This window comes from Lynx rufus, unplaced genomic scaffold, assembly GCF_022079265.1.
Source record: "Lynx rufus isolate CCGP_SWC_20201006 ecotype Redwood Valley unplaced genomic scaffold, mLynRuf1.p SCAF_16, whole genome shotgun sequence".
Taxonomy (NCBI): domain Eukaryota; kingdom Metazoa; phylum Chordata; class Mammalia; order Carnivora; family Felidae; genus Lynx; species Lynx rufus.
In genome coordinates, this window is record NW_025814830.1 from 45,406,799 (window position 1) to 45,427,942 (window position 21,144).

Sequence of the window (21,144 nt, forward strand, 5' to 3'; positions counted from 1 at the left end):
GGAACGGGTCCTCCTGGGAGCCGCTGCCCCGCACGCACTGGTCTGGGCCACATTTTCCAGCCTTCCGTGCCCCGGTGTTTATTTTATAGTTGAGCCGGGCTCACCCTTGAATTCCACAGGCAAACACCATCCATGAATCAGAAGTGTGTAAAGGTCGTTCCTGGGAACTAGGGTACAAGCTGAAGCGTTAAAAAATATTTTTTTTAAAAAGTTTCTTGGAAACTTCCACAATGCATTATTTAAAAGACTCTCCCGCTCCTGGAAGCAAGCCAGAGAGATCTTTAAAAACCGAAATGCGTCAGAGAGGGAAGAGCACGTGCGTTCTTTTCCAGTATTTGGAAACCGTTCTGCCTTTGGGCTGAACAAGTTTCAGTGTTTTGGTAAAGGAGGGGAGAGGTAGGTAGTCAGGCTCTCAGTGGCTTTTGTGAGAGTGGTCGGCGCAAGTGCGAATGAGTGTAGTTTGACAGGGGGTGTGCGGCCCATCTGTGGAAGGCGATACCTTCCTCAGAGGGTCCGCCTGGAGGACACGGGTGGCTGTGGGGCAGCAAGAATGGAGTGGAACACCCGCCTCCTCGTCCTGGCATCCTTCCCCCCCTGTGAAGGGGGCAGGAGACATGGCTAGAGGCACTTTGATGGCCAGGTCCGAGGCTGTTTGAGAAGAGCCTGATGGCCGGAGCAGGGTGGTGCTCCAGCGGTGGTGAAAGCATCTCACTCTCCTGCATTTCCCCGTAACGGTCTCCCGAGCTAGAACGTGAGCTCCATGAGGGCAGAGGTTCGCTGTCTCGCTCACCGCTAGGTCCCCAGATGATGGCACAGGGTCAGTATTCGTGCTTGTGGGATGACACATGAATGCGTACATGGTGGCCTGCTGAGGCTCTAGGGGCCCGGGCCCGGAGAGGCCACAGAAGTGTGGGCGGGGCAGGTGGAAAGAGAGCTCCCCGATGCTTTCCAAACCCTGTGTGTACTTAGCAAGAGATGGTCAACGTGCTCAAGAATGGCTGATGTGATCGGCCAAGGAGACCCGGTAGGCAGGCCCCGCCCATTCTGAGGTGAGAAACTCTGAACGTGTTGGGAAATATGGCGGCGGTGGCAGGAGGGCGTTTCCATCTCCTCAGATCCTCCAGCCCCTGTTCAAAGCTGCAAGGAGAGAAGCCGGTGGGACAGCAGTGCCAGCCCTAGCTTCTCCCAGGGCAATGCCAGTTCCTGGCTAATCAAGAGGCATTATATCCAAGCCTCGGCTCTCCTCTCGTGGAGAGTCCTATGGACACAACTGCCCCTCCTGGGTTCTATCCTCCTCCGTCCTCTCTCACACTGAGTTCAGCAATCTCAGACCCCAACTCAGAGAGGACCCAGGAGTCACTCCTGTCAGCTCCCTAAGGTTCCAGCCAGTGCCCGCGACACCCGTCTCTCAGGGAGGTAGTCCTGGGGGGCAGCCTGGGGCCGGGGGAACAATCTGGGGCCAGCCTCTAGTTCTAGAGGCTGCAGATTCACCTCTAGACTAAGGGGCATGGTTCTAGACCAGGCTCCATTACCAACTTGCTATGTGACCTGAGGATCCTTCTCTAGCAACAAGAAACCGCTTAGGCCTGACAGGGCATCCCGAGTTCCTGCCCTGCCCTTAGAGGTTGGGCCGGTGACACCAATGAGTGAAGTGGGCAAAGTGTGGTTCGTAACATAGACTCATTTTGTTTGCATAAAAACACGTGGGGATATTCTTCACCTCCACAGGGAAAAACGCTCACTCTCATTTTTAAAACATGAGGTGCCGAGACACAAACAAACAAAAAACAAAACCGTGAGGCACCTTTTTGCTGGAGATGAAAGAAACATGGGAAATGCAGCAGGAGCAGAAACCAAGGGTCATGGTCACTTGGTCTTGAATGGAGTGGACCTCAGGAAGCCTGAGGGGGTGCGCCCCACCGAAGGGGGAGCAGCCGTGACTCAGGTCCAGGTCAGGTGAGGAAGGAGCTGAGCGTTGCAGACCTCCCGTTTCTAAGAAAAGCTGGAAAACTAGATATTTGTGTGAAATTTCCAGATTTTAAGATTTGTTTTGCATTTAAAACCAACAAAGGATGTGGGCTAAACCGCCCTGAGTGCAAGCGCAGCCCCCGGTCTGCCGGGTTGAAGTGCTGGGCGAGCTGCGGCCCTCCGCCTCACGGTACAGCCACAGAGAAGGATGCGCGTGGACAGCCCAGAGCAGGGGTTTTGTTCTCCCGTGCAAGGCCCAGAACACGGACTCTGCACCCGCGTGGGGCAGGCCTACAGCCAGCTGTATCAAGGCCCTGAGTGGATTGGGTGCCAGGGCCCCAGCAAGGTTCATGCAGGGTGACCGTCGGCCTCCTCCCCGCCTCCAGTCTAGCAGAGAGGACTCCAAGAGGAAGCCAACTATTGGTTCTCTTTCCCCATGTGTGGCTGGAAAGGAGACAAAATCTGTGGCGGTGTGAAGGAATCACAGCGGAGACACGGGCCGGGCCCCAACGGTGTGACCTACGGGGCCTCCTTTCCCAGTACAGAGGTCTGGTACGGGTTGAACTATGCCCCCTCCCAATTCATATATTGGAGGGCTAACCCCCAGTATTTCAAAACGTGACCTTATTTGGAAGTAGGGCCATGGTAGAGGTGATTAGTTAAAATGAGGTTCTAATCCTATACGATCTGTGTCCCTATAAAGAGGTGAAATCTGAAGAGCAGGGAGGACACCACGTGAAGGCAGGGACGGGGGGGGGGGGGGCGGTGAAGCACCTACAAGCCAAGAAACTCCAAAGATTGCCAGAAATCCCCCAGGGGCTAGGGAGCGGCCTGGAACCCGTGCTCCCTCCCAGCTCTCAGCGGGGACTAACCCTACTACCGACACCTTGATCTAGAGCTTCTAGCCTCCAGAACCACAAGACAATAAATCCCTGTTGCCTAAGCCACCCAGTTTGTGGGACTTTGCGACCCTAGCAAACTAGCACGAGGCCTGAACCAGGTTCCTCCGGGATGGAGACAAGACCACGGAAGGAGAAGGAATTGAGCCAGAAAACAACTGGAAGAGGCATCCAGGGACGTGTGGAGAGTCTGTCGCTCATCCTCTGCGGGGGAGGCGGCAAAAACCAGGGTCTCGTGCCCAACCCAGCCTTCCCACCAGATCTGCCGTGGCAGCCGGCACAGAGAGCCCTCGGCGGGGAAGATGTTCAGGCACCGCCCCCTTCCTAGCCCGCTGTTGGCTGTCTGGCAGCCAGGGCTGGCCTGGTTCCCCTTCCTCGGGGCCTGAAAAGTCACTCCTAGTTTTCCCCACAGGGAAGAGGCAGGCTGAACTGGGGAGGGGGGCGGGTGTCGGGCAAACTGCCGCCTTCTTCAGTGGAAACCGTGGCCAGCTTTGCCCCGTTCCCCCTCCACTGGGGCACGTGGCTCTGGGACAGACGAGCCACCTCCATGGTGAGCGCCCTTCCCACCCCACGTGTGTGGCCGGCATCTCATTGGTATCGACACTGTTGTCCCTGAGAGACTGGCATGAGGTATTCCACGGATGGGGGAAACAAAGGCACAGAGGGACCAAGGCACCGCTTCCAGGAGTCTCAAATGGTTGCTGGGACAGCCAGACAGGAAGCCACGTCGAGTGCGGTCCCACTAAGGTTCTTCGCGCACCACCCCTGCCTCTTCTGGGAGGGCTCACCGGGAGGCTCCCGGGTCCCTGGCGGGGACTCTGCCTTAGCCCCCCAGACCCTGCTGTCCCCAGGGAGGGCTTGCCTGGAGGGCGCACAAGGGGGAGAGAAAAGAGAAGAACAACAGAAAGCCTGCACTCTGCAGGGTAAACAAACAAGCCGACCCAGAGGCGGTGAAAGGAAGCAGTGTGCTGAGGGTGGGGGCCGCAGGAGGCGGGGGCTGGCATAAAGGAATGTTGTTCAGGAAAGCCGGGGCTGGGCACCCAGGGATGGACAGATGGCCTTTTATCCCGCAGCCTGGGTTTGGCCTGAAAACCCTTTCTCTGAAACGAGATGGTGCCCAGGCCCTGTGTCCAGCTGCCTCCGGCCTCTAGGGGCCCAAAGGAAGGTGGGGACTCCAGTCCGCATTGGACTCGATGCGGTCCTGGGAAGGTAGGAGGGGGGTAGGCCGGGGTGGGGGGGCGGGTGCAGACCCAGAACCACAGCTGCACCAAGAGTCTCCCTTGGGGGAAGCCTTCTGTGTTAACAAGCCCACCCCTGAGGCCTGTAGGGGACCACTGGTTGCTTTCAGTAGCTAGAAATTTAGGCCTAAGAGGAAGGCAGCAGGATCTGCTTGCTTTCATTTCTAACGAGCTGCCCTCTGCCAGACTAGGTCCAAACCAGAAGCCCTGGGGCCCATCCTCTCCTTAAAACATTTAAAATAAAGCCTTCCTGTGCAAAACTAAAACACGACAATACCTGGCAGGTGACAAGGCACCCCTCCAAACACCCCCACTTGTTAGCCACCCACGATGGCTGCAAGGTGATGAACTCTGCTGGCCGCTGTCCCTGGATTCACGATAGGAAGAAGAAAGGAAAAGAGAGCGAGTGGCAAACGTGTGCCTGGGGTGTGACCAACTTATCCCGCTCAGGAGGTGTGGGGGCATGGACCAGACCACCCCAGCCTCCAGGGTCCTTGCCATCGGTTCGCTGTGGACCTGGTATTGCTTCCCCTGATGACACGATCCCCCATGGAGCACGTCACGAGCCACCTTGTCACCAGAAGCAGAAGCCTGTATAGGTGGGCAATCCAGGACATCAGAAAAGGGAGACAGTGGATTAAAAATACTAAATCACTACTCAGATCTCTCCAGAATACACCCACAACTTTTCAGGCTATTAACTTGATTCTCTACTAGGCTCTGCCTGCCATGGACCATCTGCATCCACAGGGAGCCTCTCTTCTCTACCTCTAACCTCAGATTAGGGCACCACACCCAGGAACGCACTGAGTCAAGTGGACACGTGTTTTTTTTTTTTTCCAATGGAAGCCTGACTCTGGGATTTGGGGCAGCTGGGAGCCCGAGGTTGGGGTGGGGGTGGGGCCTGGGCTTGGTCAGGGCGGACAGGAGGAGATCTGAGGCTCACCTCCTCAGTCCCGCCTTACAAAGTCCTGGTGGGCACTACAGCACCCGACTTTTAACCCCAATGAGCGGCACCAACAGCCTGCAGGACTGGATAGGACACTTCTAGACTGTAGTTTCTCAAGATTTAGGCCTCAAAGCACCTCAGGCAGGCTTATAGAATGTGCTATGTGCAAGGAAAATACATTTAAACCATCTAACATACATTATCTCCTCACTGGCCCAACTTCTATGTTAAAATACATTTTGGACTTATCATGGAATGCTCCAGTCCTATAAGGAGTATGCTGAAAATACTATATTCTGCTTATTTTGTTTGTTTTGTTTTAAGGAAGCTTCATACCCAGTACAAAGCCCAATGTGGGGCTTTAACTCACAACTGTGAGATCAAGACCTGAGCTGAAATAAAGAGTTGAACGCTCAACTGACTGAGCCCCCCAGGTGCCCCTATGTTTTGCTGTTTTTTTTAAATCTTTTTATTTATTTATTTTTGAGAAAGAGAGCACAGATGGGGGAGAGGCAGAGAGAGAGAGAGGGAGACACAGAATCAGAAGCAGGCTCCAGGCTCTGAGCTGTCAGCACAGAGCTCATTGCGGGGCTCGAACCCATGAACCATGAGCTCATGACTTGAACTGAAGTCGGCCACTCAACTGACTGAGCCCCCCAGGTGCCCCTATGTTTTGCTGTTTTTAAAAGAAGAAACAAGACCACTGTTTACAAATGACCTCATATCTCACTATCCCAGAAATAATATTCCCAAATTTTCCTTTTATGATCTACTAGTTTAAGAGAGATAATTCACTGCTATTGTCAACGTTGGTTACAGATGATTATATTGCCAAAAATAATAGAAGGCACTGAACTGTTTTTTTTTTTTTTTTTTTGGCACTGAACTGTTTTGCAAGCAAAACAAAACAATAACAACGACAAAAATCAACCTGCCTTATACCTGCTACTTTTTACGGATTCCAATCTACTGATGCAAACTATTCTCTCTCTCCATGCCCGGACATGGAATCTTCTCCCATTTACAGTCGAGGATGTTTATGTTCAGGGAGGTTGACTGGCTTGTCTCCAGGGGTATGATTAGTTCTAGAACACAAGACTGTTGGGTTCTGAGCCTGTGTCTTCTTTTCCACTCTCATTTAACCTAGTTCCAAACTCCGGGCACGTCTCTTAAACTAAGAAAATTGCCATGGCGAGTCCGAGAACTGGTGTCTCCTGGTGAGCTACAGCCTGTACTCCATGTTTTACGCTCATTAAACATCATGTTTATACTCGTCGCTATAAGGTGCTTTAAGGGATGATGTCCTTGAACAGTCCCGGGACAAACTGTCCTTCTGGGTATTCAGTGCCTCTTTGATATAGCTACCGCTCAGGGACATCACTTAATACACAATCTGGTGTGGTCAAGGGCAAGAAGGAACTATTTGTTGAACAACACAGGGATACCAACTTCCTGGAAAGAGTCACCAGATTAGGATACCATTATCCTAGAGAGAAATACCTTTCAACTCTGGGTCACAGCTCTAGCTAGACCAGTGCTACCCCAGAGAGCTTTCTGCAATGATGGAAATGTTCTAGATCTGTGCTGTCCAATATGGTCCCCTATGTCTACTGAGCACTTGAAATGTGGCTCATGTAACTGAAGTACTGAACTTTGATTTTATGGCATTTTAATTAATTTTAAATTACAAAGCCACATGTGGCAAGGGGCTACCATATTGGAGAGCATAGCTCTGGACTCATATATTCAACTACCACTTAAAATCTCTACCCGAGTGTTTCCTTGGCATTTCAGACGCAATGTGGCCCCAAGGGACTTTGATTACCCCACCCCAAATCTGGGCTTACACCCAAGCATTCACTTCCCATATATCAAACCACCCAGTTACTCAAGTCACCTTGGCATCATCCTCAACTCTTTCTCTTACTCTCAGCGTTTGGTCCATCAGCAAGTTGTAGTGGTTCTACCTCCAAGACATTTCCAATTCCTAGACACTTCCTCTGTCTCAATAGCCGCTCAGTCCAGGCAACCTCCCTCTGTCATCTGGACAATAGCGATGTCTTCTTAGCTCTCTTCCTGCTCCTCCTCTTGGCCCCCTGCAACCTACCCTCCACAAGGGAGCAGGAACAATCTAGTAAAATACAGACCAACTTTGTCGGTCTTCCACTTAAAATCTTCCAGCCTAGTCTCGAAATAAAATCGAACCTCCCCGACGATGACTGTGAGCTCCACAGAGGCAGGGCTCCTGCTTCCCTCCCCACTCCACCCCACACCACACTCCTCTTCACCTGCAATGCTGTAGCAGCAGAAGAGCCTCCTTTTGGATTCCTGATGCCACATACCCCAGGACCTTTGCACTTGCTGTTCCTTCTGCTTAGAATTTTTTTTTGCTTTTTTACCCAGTTCTCCTTTATGACGACTCCTTTGTTTCCATCAGATATCAGGTCTTCAGAGAAGACTTGCCAGACTACTCCTGGCAGAAGCTGTAGCTGTTACTCTGTCACAGCCCCTGTTCTAAAATACATGATCTATTTTGCTGTATGATATATGCACATATGTATATGTATATACACATAGACTATAACAGTCTATATAAAATAGGATATTCTGTTGTAGCTCTTGTCACCACCTCTAACTGTCCTATCTGTCTCCTGCCCTCCGCTGGCAGGTATACCCCATGAAGGCAGTCATCGGTTGTCTTTTTATCCTCAGCACTGAACTCAGTCTGAGCATGAGGAGACGTCGTCTATGTTTGTGCCTGAACAGGGAAAGGAACGGTAGGCAGAGGAAGGCAGGCCTGCAGGTCCCCGGGGCCACTTGAGGCTTTTGCCAGCCTCATCTTTGGAGACATCCCGTCCTAACCGTGGTCAGTTCCTCGGCCCAGTTCACTTGTCCAGGTGAAGATAGAATGAGGGCAGCAGGTCGGAACAGACCCCACGGGCCCTAGCTGGGGGAAGGGGCCACACTGGGAGATTAGGATGTCACCACTCTCCAGCTCCTCTGGGGGGTGCGTGGCTTTGCCCAAGAGGATCTGAGCTACGTAGCAACTCGGGTTCTGAAAACATCTATCTCTTGCCGCCTAAGAGAAATCTACCTTTTCTTGGCAGAAGCTGGGGCCGAAGGGGCTTATTATCACCCTGTTTTGGTTTAATCTACACGTTTCTGTCTTACAGATCTCACGTGATTTCACTGTGGCCACACAAATCTGGTAGGGACGCAGGGAATAAGGGAACCGAGGCCACGAGCGTTTGCGTGAGTCACACAGCATCACACAGCCAGGGCACAGGTCTTGGACTGCAGACCCCAGCCTCCTCCTCTTTCTGGATGGGTGGGTGAGAGGGTGGTCTGTCTGCACAACTGCTCTGTGACAAGCCCCACACCAGGAGCCTGGGGATGCCGATTCTTTAGGACTCCCAAGAGACCTGCCCACCGAGAAACTTTCATGTTCCCAGTTTTCCATCCCTATTTTCCCTCTGCCCTGAGCCTTCTAGGGCAGTGGGCTGCAAACTTTCCAGTGCTTCTGAGCCACACACAGTATTTGTTAAAAATACGGATTTCTGGAATCTCGTTTCCAGAGATTTTAATTTTATAGATTTGAGGGGTGCCCCCCAGGAGAAAAAAATATATATATATAATATATATATTATAATTACATATAATAATTACATATTATAATATACTATTATATTATATTATATATAGTATATATACTATTATATTATATATAATAATAATAATTATATCACATATAATAATTACATATTATAATATACAATGCTAAGTAAATCTTTGAGTTAGTTTACATGCATGTTTTTTCATTCAAATGAAACATCAAACTTGTCATCCAAGTCTTCAATCTTTGGACCTCTGTTGCTACTAGAGTAATTTTCCTGAAATCTAACACAGTTCTGTAGTGCATACCACACTTGCTTCCATCTAGGTTGTTCGAGTGGTAGAGTTGTTTAGTGACATCTGTACCGGGTGGAATGGTGTCCCCCGCCCCCACCCCCCCCACCCCCAACCAAATTCATGTTTACCTAGAACCTGTGAATGCGACTTTATTTGGAAAGAGGGTACCTGCAGCCGTCATGCAGTTAATTTAAGGTCTTACTGGATTAAAGGGGGCTGTGAGTCCAATATGACTGGTGTCCTCAAAAGAAGTGGGGAAATTTGGAGATGCAGACACAGAGATACAGGCAAGGACGCGTTTGTGAGGATCGAGGCAGAAATTGGAGTGGTATAATCTACAAGCCAAGACACGCCCGCCCCACCAGAAGCCAGGAAAGGGGCAAGGAACAGATTCTCCTTCAGAGCCTCCAGGAGGAAACGACTCTGCCCATACCTTGCAGTCAGACTGCTAGTCTCTAGAACTGTGAGATGATTAATGTCTCCTTTTAAGCCACCTAGTTTGTGGTACTTTGTTACAGCTTCTTGAGAAAGCAATACAATATTACTAGAAATGTAATGTTTTGTTGCGCTTAAATGTGCATGGGCTGTGGATTTTTCTTTTAGTTTTCCACTGTTCCTTTAAGAATTTTTCTCTGTGTGATGTCTACAATGTAACTACTTAGTATTTTTTCCAATGTTTTCTTAATGAAACATTTTAAACTGCAGTCCAGCTGAAAGAATCTCCCGTGAAGGCCGAGTAGTATCTCCACTACCTAAAGTCCTACCATTTACATTCCACAGGGTCTTATTGTAAAAGCAATCTTTAAAGCTTTGTATGTACCAACACTAGCTTTTGTCATCATGAGGTCGTATCTACAGGAGTGAGTTACTAAATAAGTATTAAATTTATTTACTTCCCTTTAAAAAAATTGGGTCTAATTCTCATAGAGTAAAAACAAAGACAAAACAAAACGAAACAACAAAAAAACTACTGATCTTCAGTGTATAGTTTGATAAGTTTTGACAATTACATGCCTCCTGGCAGCCAATGTCCAAGTCAAGATGCAGGACATTTCCATCAGTCCAGAAAGACCCAGGAATCTTTTTTAATAAGCTTCTCACTTGATCTTGATGAAGGAAGGTGGGGGCAAAAGCATCCACGTCCCTTGGCCGGAGGGACAAGAGTTGGAGATTTACGGCGCTTTGCAAGAAAGACACCAGGTTCCCTGTTAGCAAATACAGCTGCTTCACTGCTCTTCCAGCCTCCGGCCACGGGCTGCGGACACACTGAGGGTGAGCACACAGGACCCATCCGTGTGCAGAGCTCCAGCGGCAATGCTGCTTTCACCACACCCCTCCCCGCCCCTGCATTCCCCGCTGAAATCGCTACCATTCCATGACCGCTTGGACACCCACTTTGGACGCCTCCCTCCCTTCCAGTATTGGTGCCTGGGGCCTGTCGCCTGCGTGAGCTTCCTTGAACTCCCTCCGGGCTCTCGCCACACGACCTCAGGGTCCAGGGCATGCCAGGCAGCCCCAGCCCCTGAAAGTCAGACTGTTTCCCCAGCACCAGCAACATGGCCCAGAAATGATGCTCAGCCCCTGTCCTGCCCTTTGCTTTCGCTGGTGGAACATGTGACAGCAAAATCCTGGCTGGAATGGAACAGAAGGAAGGCGGTGGAGGGAGGAAACCCTAATGGTTAAAACCTAAAGAAAAACGAATGATTTCATTGGAACAGAATAAAGCCCCCACATGGACCAAAGTATATCTGTGAATGGTTGATGTGTGATAAAGGTGTTTTTTCAGCCAGTGGGAAAAACAACTATTTCATAAATCTATTGGGATAACCGGCTGGTCATCTGAAAAATATAAACCTAAAATAATCTCTATTTTTTTCCTGATATCAAAAAAATTTCAGGTAGATAATAAATTTAGGCAACTACAAAATCATAAAGTAGAGGTGTCCTTTCTAAGAATGATAAGACAATGTTTTATGTTTTAAAGGTTTAATTTTAAAGATTTAAATAGAGAAAAAAACATTAGACAAGTCAAAAGACAAATAACTGAAGGAAATACAGTAATACATATGATGGGAAATGGTTAATATCCTTTACATGTAAGGAGTGATTATCAATCAGTAAGAAAAAGATGCCCCTTGGTTTAATCTCATGCCTAAAATTTGTCCCTAATGTGTATGCACTGGAAATACTGGGCACCTAGAGACCAGCCACATTGCGGGATCTCTCAGAACTATAGGTCTCTCATCTATGAAATGGGAGAATGGATATCTGCCCCACCTGCCTTGAGGGTTCAACTAGAAATCTATGAGAAATATCTAGAAAAATGTAAATCGCTATACAAATTTGGATGTGTTACTATTAGTCCTAGAGGCATCGTTATTATCCAAGTGTTCTTTATCTGAGTCTCTGAACATCCAAGTTGCAAAGAATGGCAAAAATCCTCTGAACGTACAGCTATTCACAAGTCAACTGACCATTTGTGAATTTGATTCCTGCTCAGATTGACCACCGCCTCCCCCAAATCCCCAGTCTACCTAGGCAAAGTGATGGTTGGGGTTGCCATCTGACAATATACAGTGTAACGAAATGCAAGCTCACTGCAAAGTGAAATTGAAAATCAATGCCAAGGGGCGCCTGGGTGGCTCAGTCAGTTAAGCGTCTGACTTCAGCTCAGGTCATGATCTCGCAGTTTGTGAGTTCAAGTCCCGCATTGGGCTCTGTGCTGACAGCTCAGAGCCTGGAGCCTGCTTCAGACTCTGTGTCTCCCTCTCTCTGCCCCTCCCCTGCTCATGCTCTGTCTCTCTGTCTCTCAAAAATAAATAAATGGTAAAAATGAAAAAAATTTAAAAAAAATTAATGCCAAAATACAAAGAGTTTAATGAAGTCAGTGAAACTGAAGAAAACTGTTTTGCTCACAATTCTACTGCAAAATAAGGATTTGGCAAAGTTGGGCTGTTTAACGCTGAAACACAGGTAACCCACAAAGGACGAGGCTCTTCAAAAGAGAATGAATGAATGACCTGTTTATCACAGGATCAAGAAAGATCCTCAGGGGGCGCCTGGGTGGCTCAGTCGGTTGAGCGTCCGACTTCAGCTCAGGTCACGATCTCATGGTTTGTGAGTTCGAGCCCCGCGTCGGGCTCTGGGCTGACGGCTCAGAGCCTGGAGCCTGCTTCCGATTCTGTGTCTCCCTCTCTCTCTCTGACCTTCCCCCATTCATGCTCTGTCTCTCTCTGTCTCAAAAATAAATAAACATTAAAAAAAAAATTAAAAAAAAAAGAAAGATCCTCAGCTCTTAAATACTCTAGCTAAAATGACTCTCTTTACGATCATGCTGTGAACAGTCAATGTGAAGTTTGGAATGTCCCACTATCACTTTCACACAGTTTTGTCAGAAAAACCACACATGTGCACAAAAAACACACCGCTTGATTCGGTATTTGCTCAATTAAAGGACCTGCCCATGAATGCAATCTTAATTTTGCTGTCAGGTTAAAATAAACTAAAACAATTTTCAGTTTCATTTTTATTTTTTAATTGTTATTAGATTTTTCCTTTTTAAAAAAGTAATCTCCACACCCAATGTGGGGCTCAAACTCATGACCCCGAGACCAAGAGTTGCACGCTCTACCAACTGAGCCAGCCAGGCACCCCTTCCGTTTCATTTTAAAAAAAGAATCGCTTCCCCTCTCCCAAACCCCTGCTCCGTTTTCTATGAAAGTTTGGTCTTCATTTAAAGTAGATTCATTTTGGGGTGTCTGGGTGGCTCAGTCGGTTAAGCATCCAACTTCGGCTCAGGTCATGATCTCACTGTTCGTGGTTTTGAGCTCTGTGATGGGCTCTGTGCTGATTGCTCGGAGCCTGGAGCCTGCTTCAGATTCTGTGTCTCCCTCTCTCTCTGCACCTCCCCTGCTTGCACTCTTCTCTCTCTCTCTCTCAAAAATAAACATTAAAAAAAAAAAAGTAGATTCATTTCAAGTGACCTTCTTTCCTAGGAGTCAAAGACTTTCCCATGTAGGTCTAAGGAACAACTGAATTTTTTATGACACCCTGTTTTCCAACCTGCAAAAGCCATTACACTTGGCAGGCCAATGGGTCTTGCTGGGATAACCACTAAATCAGGTTAGTCTGACCTTTTTCTGGCCTGTGGGGGGTGGTGTACAGGATCACAGAGTCTTGATTCAGCCCCATATAAGTGACCCTTAATATTCCTCCATAGCAGTCAGTCTCACAGTGGGGGCCTTGAATTGACTTAAAGATTGGAGGTCTAACTTTCATCCTTGTGGATAAACGATGCCCGTTTCATAGCCTTTCATTATGATATAAGACTAAGGACTAGATCTTAGGAACTAAGTGGGTTATTATGGACCATTAACATCTGGAACTTATAAAACTAAAACTAGCCATTACTAGAGATCCCTAAAAACCCTGATTCCACTTTCCAGGGGGAAATCTGAGCATCATGCAATGCTAAGCAATGTTGAGAAGATTCTAATGGGCACAGAAAAAATGTAGAGAACCAGAACTCTACTCCTTTGAAATTCTGTTCCCTTTAAAGGAGAAATTAAGACTACTTCATGTTGGTAATTATCAGTCAAGTTTGTTGTAGATTGCATGGTTTAGTCTACGTGTGTAGTCACATGTTCTTTATCAACGGAATTTCTGGCTACTAGTTTTCCTATGACAGGACTTTACGATGTATCTATAGGAATCACAGTTCAAATACTTTAAATCCCCCCAAATTGATTATCTGGTACCGGTATTTAAATATTTTGCAATATACAATCAAGACAAGAAAACACAGTACTTGGAGAATTATGCTTTACAACAAAAAATCTTAAATCCGAGGTTTATACATCATATCGTGCAAGATGAGTGGCGATTAGAGAAGATTGGGAACTACTGTTCCGAGACACACACTTTAGAGAGATTTGCATGACAAGACACAGGAAAGAGTAAACGGAACTGGAAATCCAGGGAGCCCAGGTCCTGCCTGAGCACGTTGTACAGGCACTTACAGCCACATGGGGCTGGTCACAGCCTTGACAGCAAAGGAGGCTTTTGACTGACATTTTCTTTTCTTTTTTCTTTTTTTTTTTAAGTTTATTTATTCATTTTTGAGAGAGAGGGAGAGTGAGCAGGGGAGGGGCAGAGAGAGAGGGAGAGAGAAAGAATCCCAAGCAGGCTCTGCACCGTCAGTGCAGAGCCTCAGGTGGGGCATGAACTCACAAACCACGAGATCATGACCTGAGCTGAAATTAAGAGTCAGATGCTTAACCGACTGAGCCACCCAGGCGCCCCTTGACTGGCATTGTCTATGGTTCACTTCATGTCTTGTAGGCAGACCCATGGGCATGGGTGAATGGCAGTAGCCTGGTACGGAAGACATTTTGTCAACTCTCTCTGGCTGAGAATAACTGAGGGCGAAGGCAGAAATGAGTGATTCACTTGATAGCCCTCCATCCTTCCCATCAAACTCCCAACTCTTTTAGCCAAAAAGAGGAACTGGAAAGAGACTTAACTTTGTAATTCTTGAAGTATCTTGTGTGTGCTAATATTACCACTTTCCTTTCATTTTCATTTTCTTTTTTTAGTTAATTTAGTTTGAGAGAGAGAGAGAGAGAGAACGAGCATGCACAAGTGGGGGAGGGGCAGAGAGAGAGGGAGAGAGAGAATCTCAAGCAGGTGCCATGCTGTCAGCATGGAGCCCAATGCGGGGCTCAAGCCCACGAACCGCGCAATCATGCATGACCTGAGCCCAGATCAAGAGTCAGACAGTCGACCGACTGAGTCACCCGGGCGCCGCCCCCACCTCCCCGCCCCCACCACCCGCTTTCCTTTTCAATAGCGCACATGCCTCAATTTTCCAAGCAGCGCAGTCATTCATTTATTCAAACATTGATTAGTTTCTGTTGGCATTCGTCAGTGTGCTACTGTGCCCTAAAGAAACCCAGATGAATCAGACGAGTCCAGTTCTGGGGGTGGGGGTACATAGTTTCGTTGAGGAGATAAGACACATAGTGAAAATACAGTAAATGAGGAAGAACAGGAGCACTGTAACACAGGCACGGGCAAAGTGCGGGGAGCTCTGTGGAAGCAGCAGCATTGGAACCGGACTTAAACCGGGTGGCAGTGAGGAGCCCGCGAGGGCTTAGGAATCCTGCTGTAGCATGAAAAGGTCCCAGGCGGTAGAGTGTAGGGAGTACTGGCAGGGAGAGACCTGCCTGGGAGATTGCTGTAAGAATGAGCGGAGCGGGGCTCTGGCCAAAGTAGGGGAGTCGTGGGGAGACATCCTGGAAGGAAGACCAGGAAATTCATGCGGATCAGTGTGTGGTCTGTGCAAGCCATCCGCTCTGTCCTTCTAGTTAGTCCCTGTTTCCCCCCCTTCTACGGCCCTGGATTCTCCAGGACAGAATGGGGATAGTTGCTGTTCAGAGGAAGGAAAACACAGATAATCTCCCGTGACATAGTGTCGAGGGGAAGCAGCCATCCAGCAGATGGCGCGTTGTATGATTCCGTTGCAACTTTGCAAATGTTTCTTTGAAATGAGGAGCAAGAGAAATGAGCAACGGAGACTGAGAAGTAACAACCAGGGAGGGGGGTACAGGTGGCGAGGTAGGTAGAGTAACCCCCCTCCCCAGTCTGTGTCCCAATACCTGGAACCCGTGGATATGTTACCTTGCGTGGCAAAAGGGACTTCACAGATATGATTAAATTTAGGACCCTGAGATGGGGAGGTTTTCTGGATGATTCTGGTGGGCTTAGTGTGATCACAAGGGTCCTTAGAAGTAAAATATGGAGGCACGAGAGTCAGAGAAGAGACATGAGAGCAAAGGTTGGGGCAATGCAATTGCTGGGAGGGGGCCACGAGCCAGGGAATACCAGCAGCTTCTAAAAGCTGGGAAAGGTAAGAAAACGGATTCTTCCCTCAAACCTTCAGAAGGAAGTCTGCCCTACTGACTTATTTTTGACTTCTGAACTCTAGAACTGTGACAGAATACATTCGTGTTGCTTTAAGTCACGGAGTTTATGGCAATTTGTTACAGCAGCCACAGGAAATGATAGTGGAAAACGAAAGGGTGTGGCCTCGGGAAGCCCATGAAGAAAGCGTGTCAAGGAAGGAAATTGGTGACCACATCAAAAGCTGCTGCCAGGCCAGGTGAGGCAAGGTGCAAACTGGTGACCGGCTTTAGTGAGGCGAAGGTCCCCATGACCTTGACAAGGGCAGTTTCGGCGGCGGGGTGGGAACTCTGAGTCCTCCTGCACTCAGATATCCTACCCAGTGAGTTACTCAAGCCCTGGAGCTCTGAATGGCCAGCCTCCAAAGGCTGGCAGAACCACACAAGGCAGAGTCCGAGGACTTCTCAGCCGCTCAGAGATGGGTGCACCCTGTGGCATTAGGACACGGCACCCAGAGATGCTCAGACATCCGGGTTACCTGACAACAGTGGCTGGGGCATCCGTGTGTGTAAGATGGGGAGGTAGGAACCACCCTTTCCCAGTTATTAGCCTCTTGACGGCAGGTTCAGAGGGAGGGGAGGATCCTGGCTGGACTATCATAAAAGCTGTAGCTCTCTCACTAGAAAAAGGCACAGCCATGTATATACTTTACACACAAATTCATCTCTTTCACCAGTCCCAGAAAATGACCCACAGAACCCCAGGTGCCTCGGTGGCTCAGTCTGTTAAACATCTGACTCTTGATTTCGGCTCAGGTCATGATCTCATGGTTTGTGAAATCGAGTCCTGAGTTGGGCTCTGCGCTGACAGCACGGAACCTGCTTGGGATTCTCTTTCCCCTCTCCCTTCCCCTGTTGTCTCTCAAAATAAATTAATTAATTTTTTTTAAAAAAGGAGAAGCTATTCTTTGGATGTTTTCCGAAGTATGATATCCACTCCACTGATGGTACCCAAGATGGTTTTAGGGAATACAAGGGATGAGCCTTTCCTACCTTAATAGCTCTCTATTTTATTTTATTTTATTTTTTCAACGTTTTTATTTATTTTTGGGACAGAGAGAGACAGAGCATGAACGGGGGAGGGGCAGAGAGAGAGGGAGACACAGAATCGGAAACAGGCTCCAGGCTCTGAGCCGTCAGCCCAGAGCCCGACGCAGGGCTCGAACTCACGGACCGCGAGATCGTGACCTGGCCGAAGTCGGACGCCTAACCGACTGCGCCACCCAGGCGCCCCAATAGCTCTCTATTTTAAATTGCATGTAGAACTTGTGGTTTCACTGGTATTATTGCTTAGGGTGAGTAAATGGTAAAATAAAGAGTGAGTCTACTTAAATATTACATATAATACTTCGAGGGGTATACGAATTCAGAAAAAAAAAAAACTTGACAGTGATTCATGGATGACGCAAGTCTGGGAAACACAGTATCTATGATCTTGGGAGGAGATTTGAACCCAAAGTTCCTTCCTTTCCTATTTATTCCTTTTAAATGCTGGTGGCAGCTCAGTAAATGGACCTCATGTGCCACTAACAACATGAGCTCCAGTTGGAAGAGCACTGCTCGTATCTGAGCTTGGACTGAGCAGCTTGACCCTGTTAGCCCCTGAGGGCCCAGGAGGAGAAGGGGGCCTGACTTCTCTGCTCAGCCATAGCTCTGTCACTTACTCAGGGCAGGCAGCTCAGCTTTCTCAAGTCCAAGACCACGGCCACAGCAGACTTTGTTTCATCCCCACAGTATGTTGGCTCAAACGAGTTTGACTTGTTTTATGTGTGTGTGTGTGTGTGTGTGTGTGTGTGTGTGTGTGTGCCTTTGCGTGAGTGTGAATGTGTGTGTCAGAGTACATACGGGTGTGTGAAGGGCTGTGTGGCAAATTGGGGAACAGGGGAAACCAAAGGGACCGGGACTTCTCCCTGGAGATTTCACAGCAGAGCCCCAGGACACTCTCCTTCAAGGACCCCTCCAAGGGGCACAATTCAGAAATGAACTCCAAACAAACAGCTGGGTCATGACATTTCCTTTCCCATCACCCCACCTGGTCCTCACATTACAGAAGCTAGGCTCTGAGCTCAACAGAAGTCAGCATCCATGGCCTGGCAGGAGGAGAGAAGGGAGGTGAAGAAAGTGATATAGAGGGTGCTTGAAGGGCTTAGCCAGAAAAAAGAACAGAAAGTCTCCGTTCAGGCTTTAAGAAGAGGGCTTCTCTCAGTACAGGTACAGGTACGTTCCAGATTTCTCCTCTGACTACCTTTCTCCCTCAGTTTAAAGACAACATTATACTAGTCTCCAGGATAGAAATCTACAGACAGAAGCCGACAGGCCACTGCAGTATGGGGTAAGTACGGCTCCTGGTCAAGTTTGACCATGGGTTTGTGATGCGAACGTGACAACCACTACACTATGGAAACTGAGCCATGGGTTTTTAAGTGTGTTATTAGTTTTTAGGTTTTTTTCCCACATCCTCAGACTGGGGCCCAGATATAAAGATGCCTGCAACATGGCCACATTGGGACCCTTGGGGTAACAGGGGAGTGTAGGGGTAGGAATCAAATTTGGTCGCTGTCTTCTCTGAGTCCTCCCTGAGGGTGAGGTAGGGCGAAGCAAAGCAAAAGCATGGGGGGTGGGGCCATCTAGGGCAGCTGTTGGGGAAGGGGGGTGGGTTGGGAGTTTGGAGGGTGGCTCCCAGTAGCCATCACAAGCCTGGAAGTCTCTAGTATTCCGGTCCCAACCTCTCATTTCCTGCACTCAGCTTCAGTTGTATCCACGGCTAAACCTCTGCCCATTCAGGACCTGGCACCAAACGCCAACTTCCAAGATTCAGCTGGGCTCCCATTACAGAACGCTGAGCCCTGGTGCTTTACCTATGAAATCTCTCCAATTCAACCCCGTTCTGCCCTTGGTCACAGCCACCATCGTGCCTTCTCCTCTTGCCCAGTCCACGCGGTGGCCTCCTGCCTGGCCTCCTCACACCCACTTGGGCTCCCTGCATTCCTTTTTGACACTGGAGCCAGGGCGATCTTCCAAAGATGCAAATCTGACCACACCACACCCCTTCCTGAATCCCTTCCCTGGCTTTCTGTCATTTCTTAGAATCAAGTCCCAAATCCTGCCCACAACCTAGGAGGCCCTGCATGATGTAGCCCTGGCTGACCTCTGGCCTCCTCCCCCTTCTCTCTCCATGCCCGCCAGCCTCTGGCCACACTGGATTTATTTCTGTCCCTGGACTGCTGAGCCCTTACCCTTCAAAGTCTTCTTGGCACATGCTGTTCCCTCTGTCTGGAATGCTCTTCCCACCACACGTCACCAGGCTAATACCCTATTTATGGTTAGCTCTCAGTCCAAATGTTACTTTCTCAAGAAAGCTCTCCTTCAACTTCTCACCTCCAAATCCATATTCTGATAGCACTAGGTAATTAATTACTATGCAGTTAGTATGTTCCCTCATTAGCCTGTTTGCTCTACGAAGACTGTATTGGTGTTGATTACTGGCGCCTCCCCAGGCCTACCCAGCTCAATGCTGATAACCAGCAAGGGACCAAGCCAGTGAGTGAAGAAGTGACTGAAGTATTAAACAAGGTGGTCCAGTGCAGAGCCGCCAGGAACAGTGAGAGGCAAGTCCTTTTATCCAAAGATCTAAAAGCATTTGCTGGGCCCACCCTGAAAGCAAGAGCTAGAAGCAGGGAGCGGCTGTCAGCGTAATGCCCAAGCACGACAGCCCTGCTGTCACCAGTCCTACAGCTGAACCTGGGGAAGGCCCAAGGAGGCAGTTTGCCTCTGGCTCGGCCTACCTGCAGCCCTGTGGATAGGGGCCATCTCCCATATCCCGAGATCCTTGGGATGGAGATGGAATCGATTTTGCAGCCAGGTACATTTGGCTTTGGCGCTAACTAGCTCTTTGACTTTGGGCAAATTACAGAGCCTGCTCGAGCCTCAGTTTCCACATCGTAAAATAGGGATAACAAATCTACCCCAGGATCAGTTGGAGGTTTAACTACCGTAATGAGGCTGTACCGCATGGCAGCATGCTGTTCACGGTGCTAATCCCCCCTCCTCTAAATAACTAGCTTAGTCTTGTCATTTCGATCTTTTGGACCCCCATGCCCGCATGCAAGACAAGCAATACTGAGGGATGGAAGGACATAGTCCACCCCGGACACTGCCCTAACCTCTAGCGATCCAGGGAAGCCCTAGTGCCGGATAGGGCAGCACCAGGAAATCCAAACTGGCTGAGAAGGGTAACGGATCCGTAACTTTTGGAAGCAGGAGCAGGGTGAGGTGGGGAGGGGAGCACAGGTGAGGATGAAGCAATTATTCAACAGAAGTGAAGGACGGATGCAAAGGGGGAGAGGCTGATAAGGGAACAGGAAAGAAAGGAAAGATTGAGAGTGTGCGCGGCTGGTAAAAGGTGATCCAAACTGTCAGATGGCAGGGGCTGCAGAAGGAACAAGTAGGAAGGAGGGAGCAGATAGAAGCCGGTCAGGGGAAATGCTGGAGAGCAAGGGCAAGTCCTGGTGAGGGGGACCGGTCGTGACCTGTTACCTGGAGAGAAGGGGGAAGCGAAGGTGAGGGCGGAGGCTGTCACCTTGGGTCCTCCTAGAGGGCAGGTGAACCTGGCTTGCCGGCGAGGGGAGAGTGGGGGAGGGGGGAAGGCGAGTCGAGGGGTGCGACCCCGGGCCGGGCTGTACCTGAGGGTCTCCTTGCAGCTCGCCCACGTAGTACTGCTCGAGCCAGCGGCGCGCGTTGGCCGAGTGCCGGTGCGGCGGCCCGTCCAGGTCGGCGCTAACATCCTCTCCAGCCCGCGCCCGCAGCAGCTGCTCGCCCCCCGGGTGGTGCCGCACGAAGCCAGTGAGGTCGTAGAGGCGGGCCCCGCAGCGGACCCAGCAGTCGCCGGCCGCCAGGCGCCGCTGGACCTCGGCGGGTGAGAAGGAGGCGGCGGGGGGCGGAGCGGGGGCCATGGCGGGAGAGCGGAGCTCGCAGCTGGAAGCCCGGGCTTCTGCTCGGCGGCAGCCCAGCTTGCTTCTAACATCCCCGGAGCCGCGGCCGCCTTGACGGGCCGGCCGCCACCGCACCTGCTCATTTGCATGCCGCTCTCCTATTGGCCGCTCGGCCGGACGCTGCTCGAGCCCGGAGGCGCCCTCTTCCCCATTGGCCCGCAGGAAGCTTGGGCGACGCGTGCGGGGCTGGCCACCCGCTGCGGGGGGAGGAGGGGGGGGGCAGCCAGGTGG

The 21,144-nt window shown here is 49.7% G+C and overlaps 1 protein-coding gene across 1 annotated transcript in view; it reads right to left on the reverse strand.

The window, feature by feature from the left end:
* Positions 1 to 20,874, reverse strand: part of FA2H (fatty acid 2-hydroxylase) — a 54,081-nt gene extending 33,207 nt beyond the window's left edge. Inside the window, exon 1 of the mRNA XM_047079253.1 lies at positions 20,605 to 20,874. Coding sequence (XP_046935209.1) covers positions 20,605 to 20,874 — 270 coding nt within the window. The remainder of the gene's footprint in view (positions 1 to 20,604) is intronic.
* Between the last annotated feature and the right edge of the window lie 270 nt (positions 20,875 to 21,144).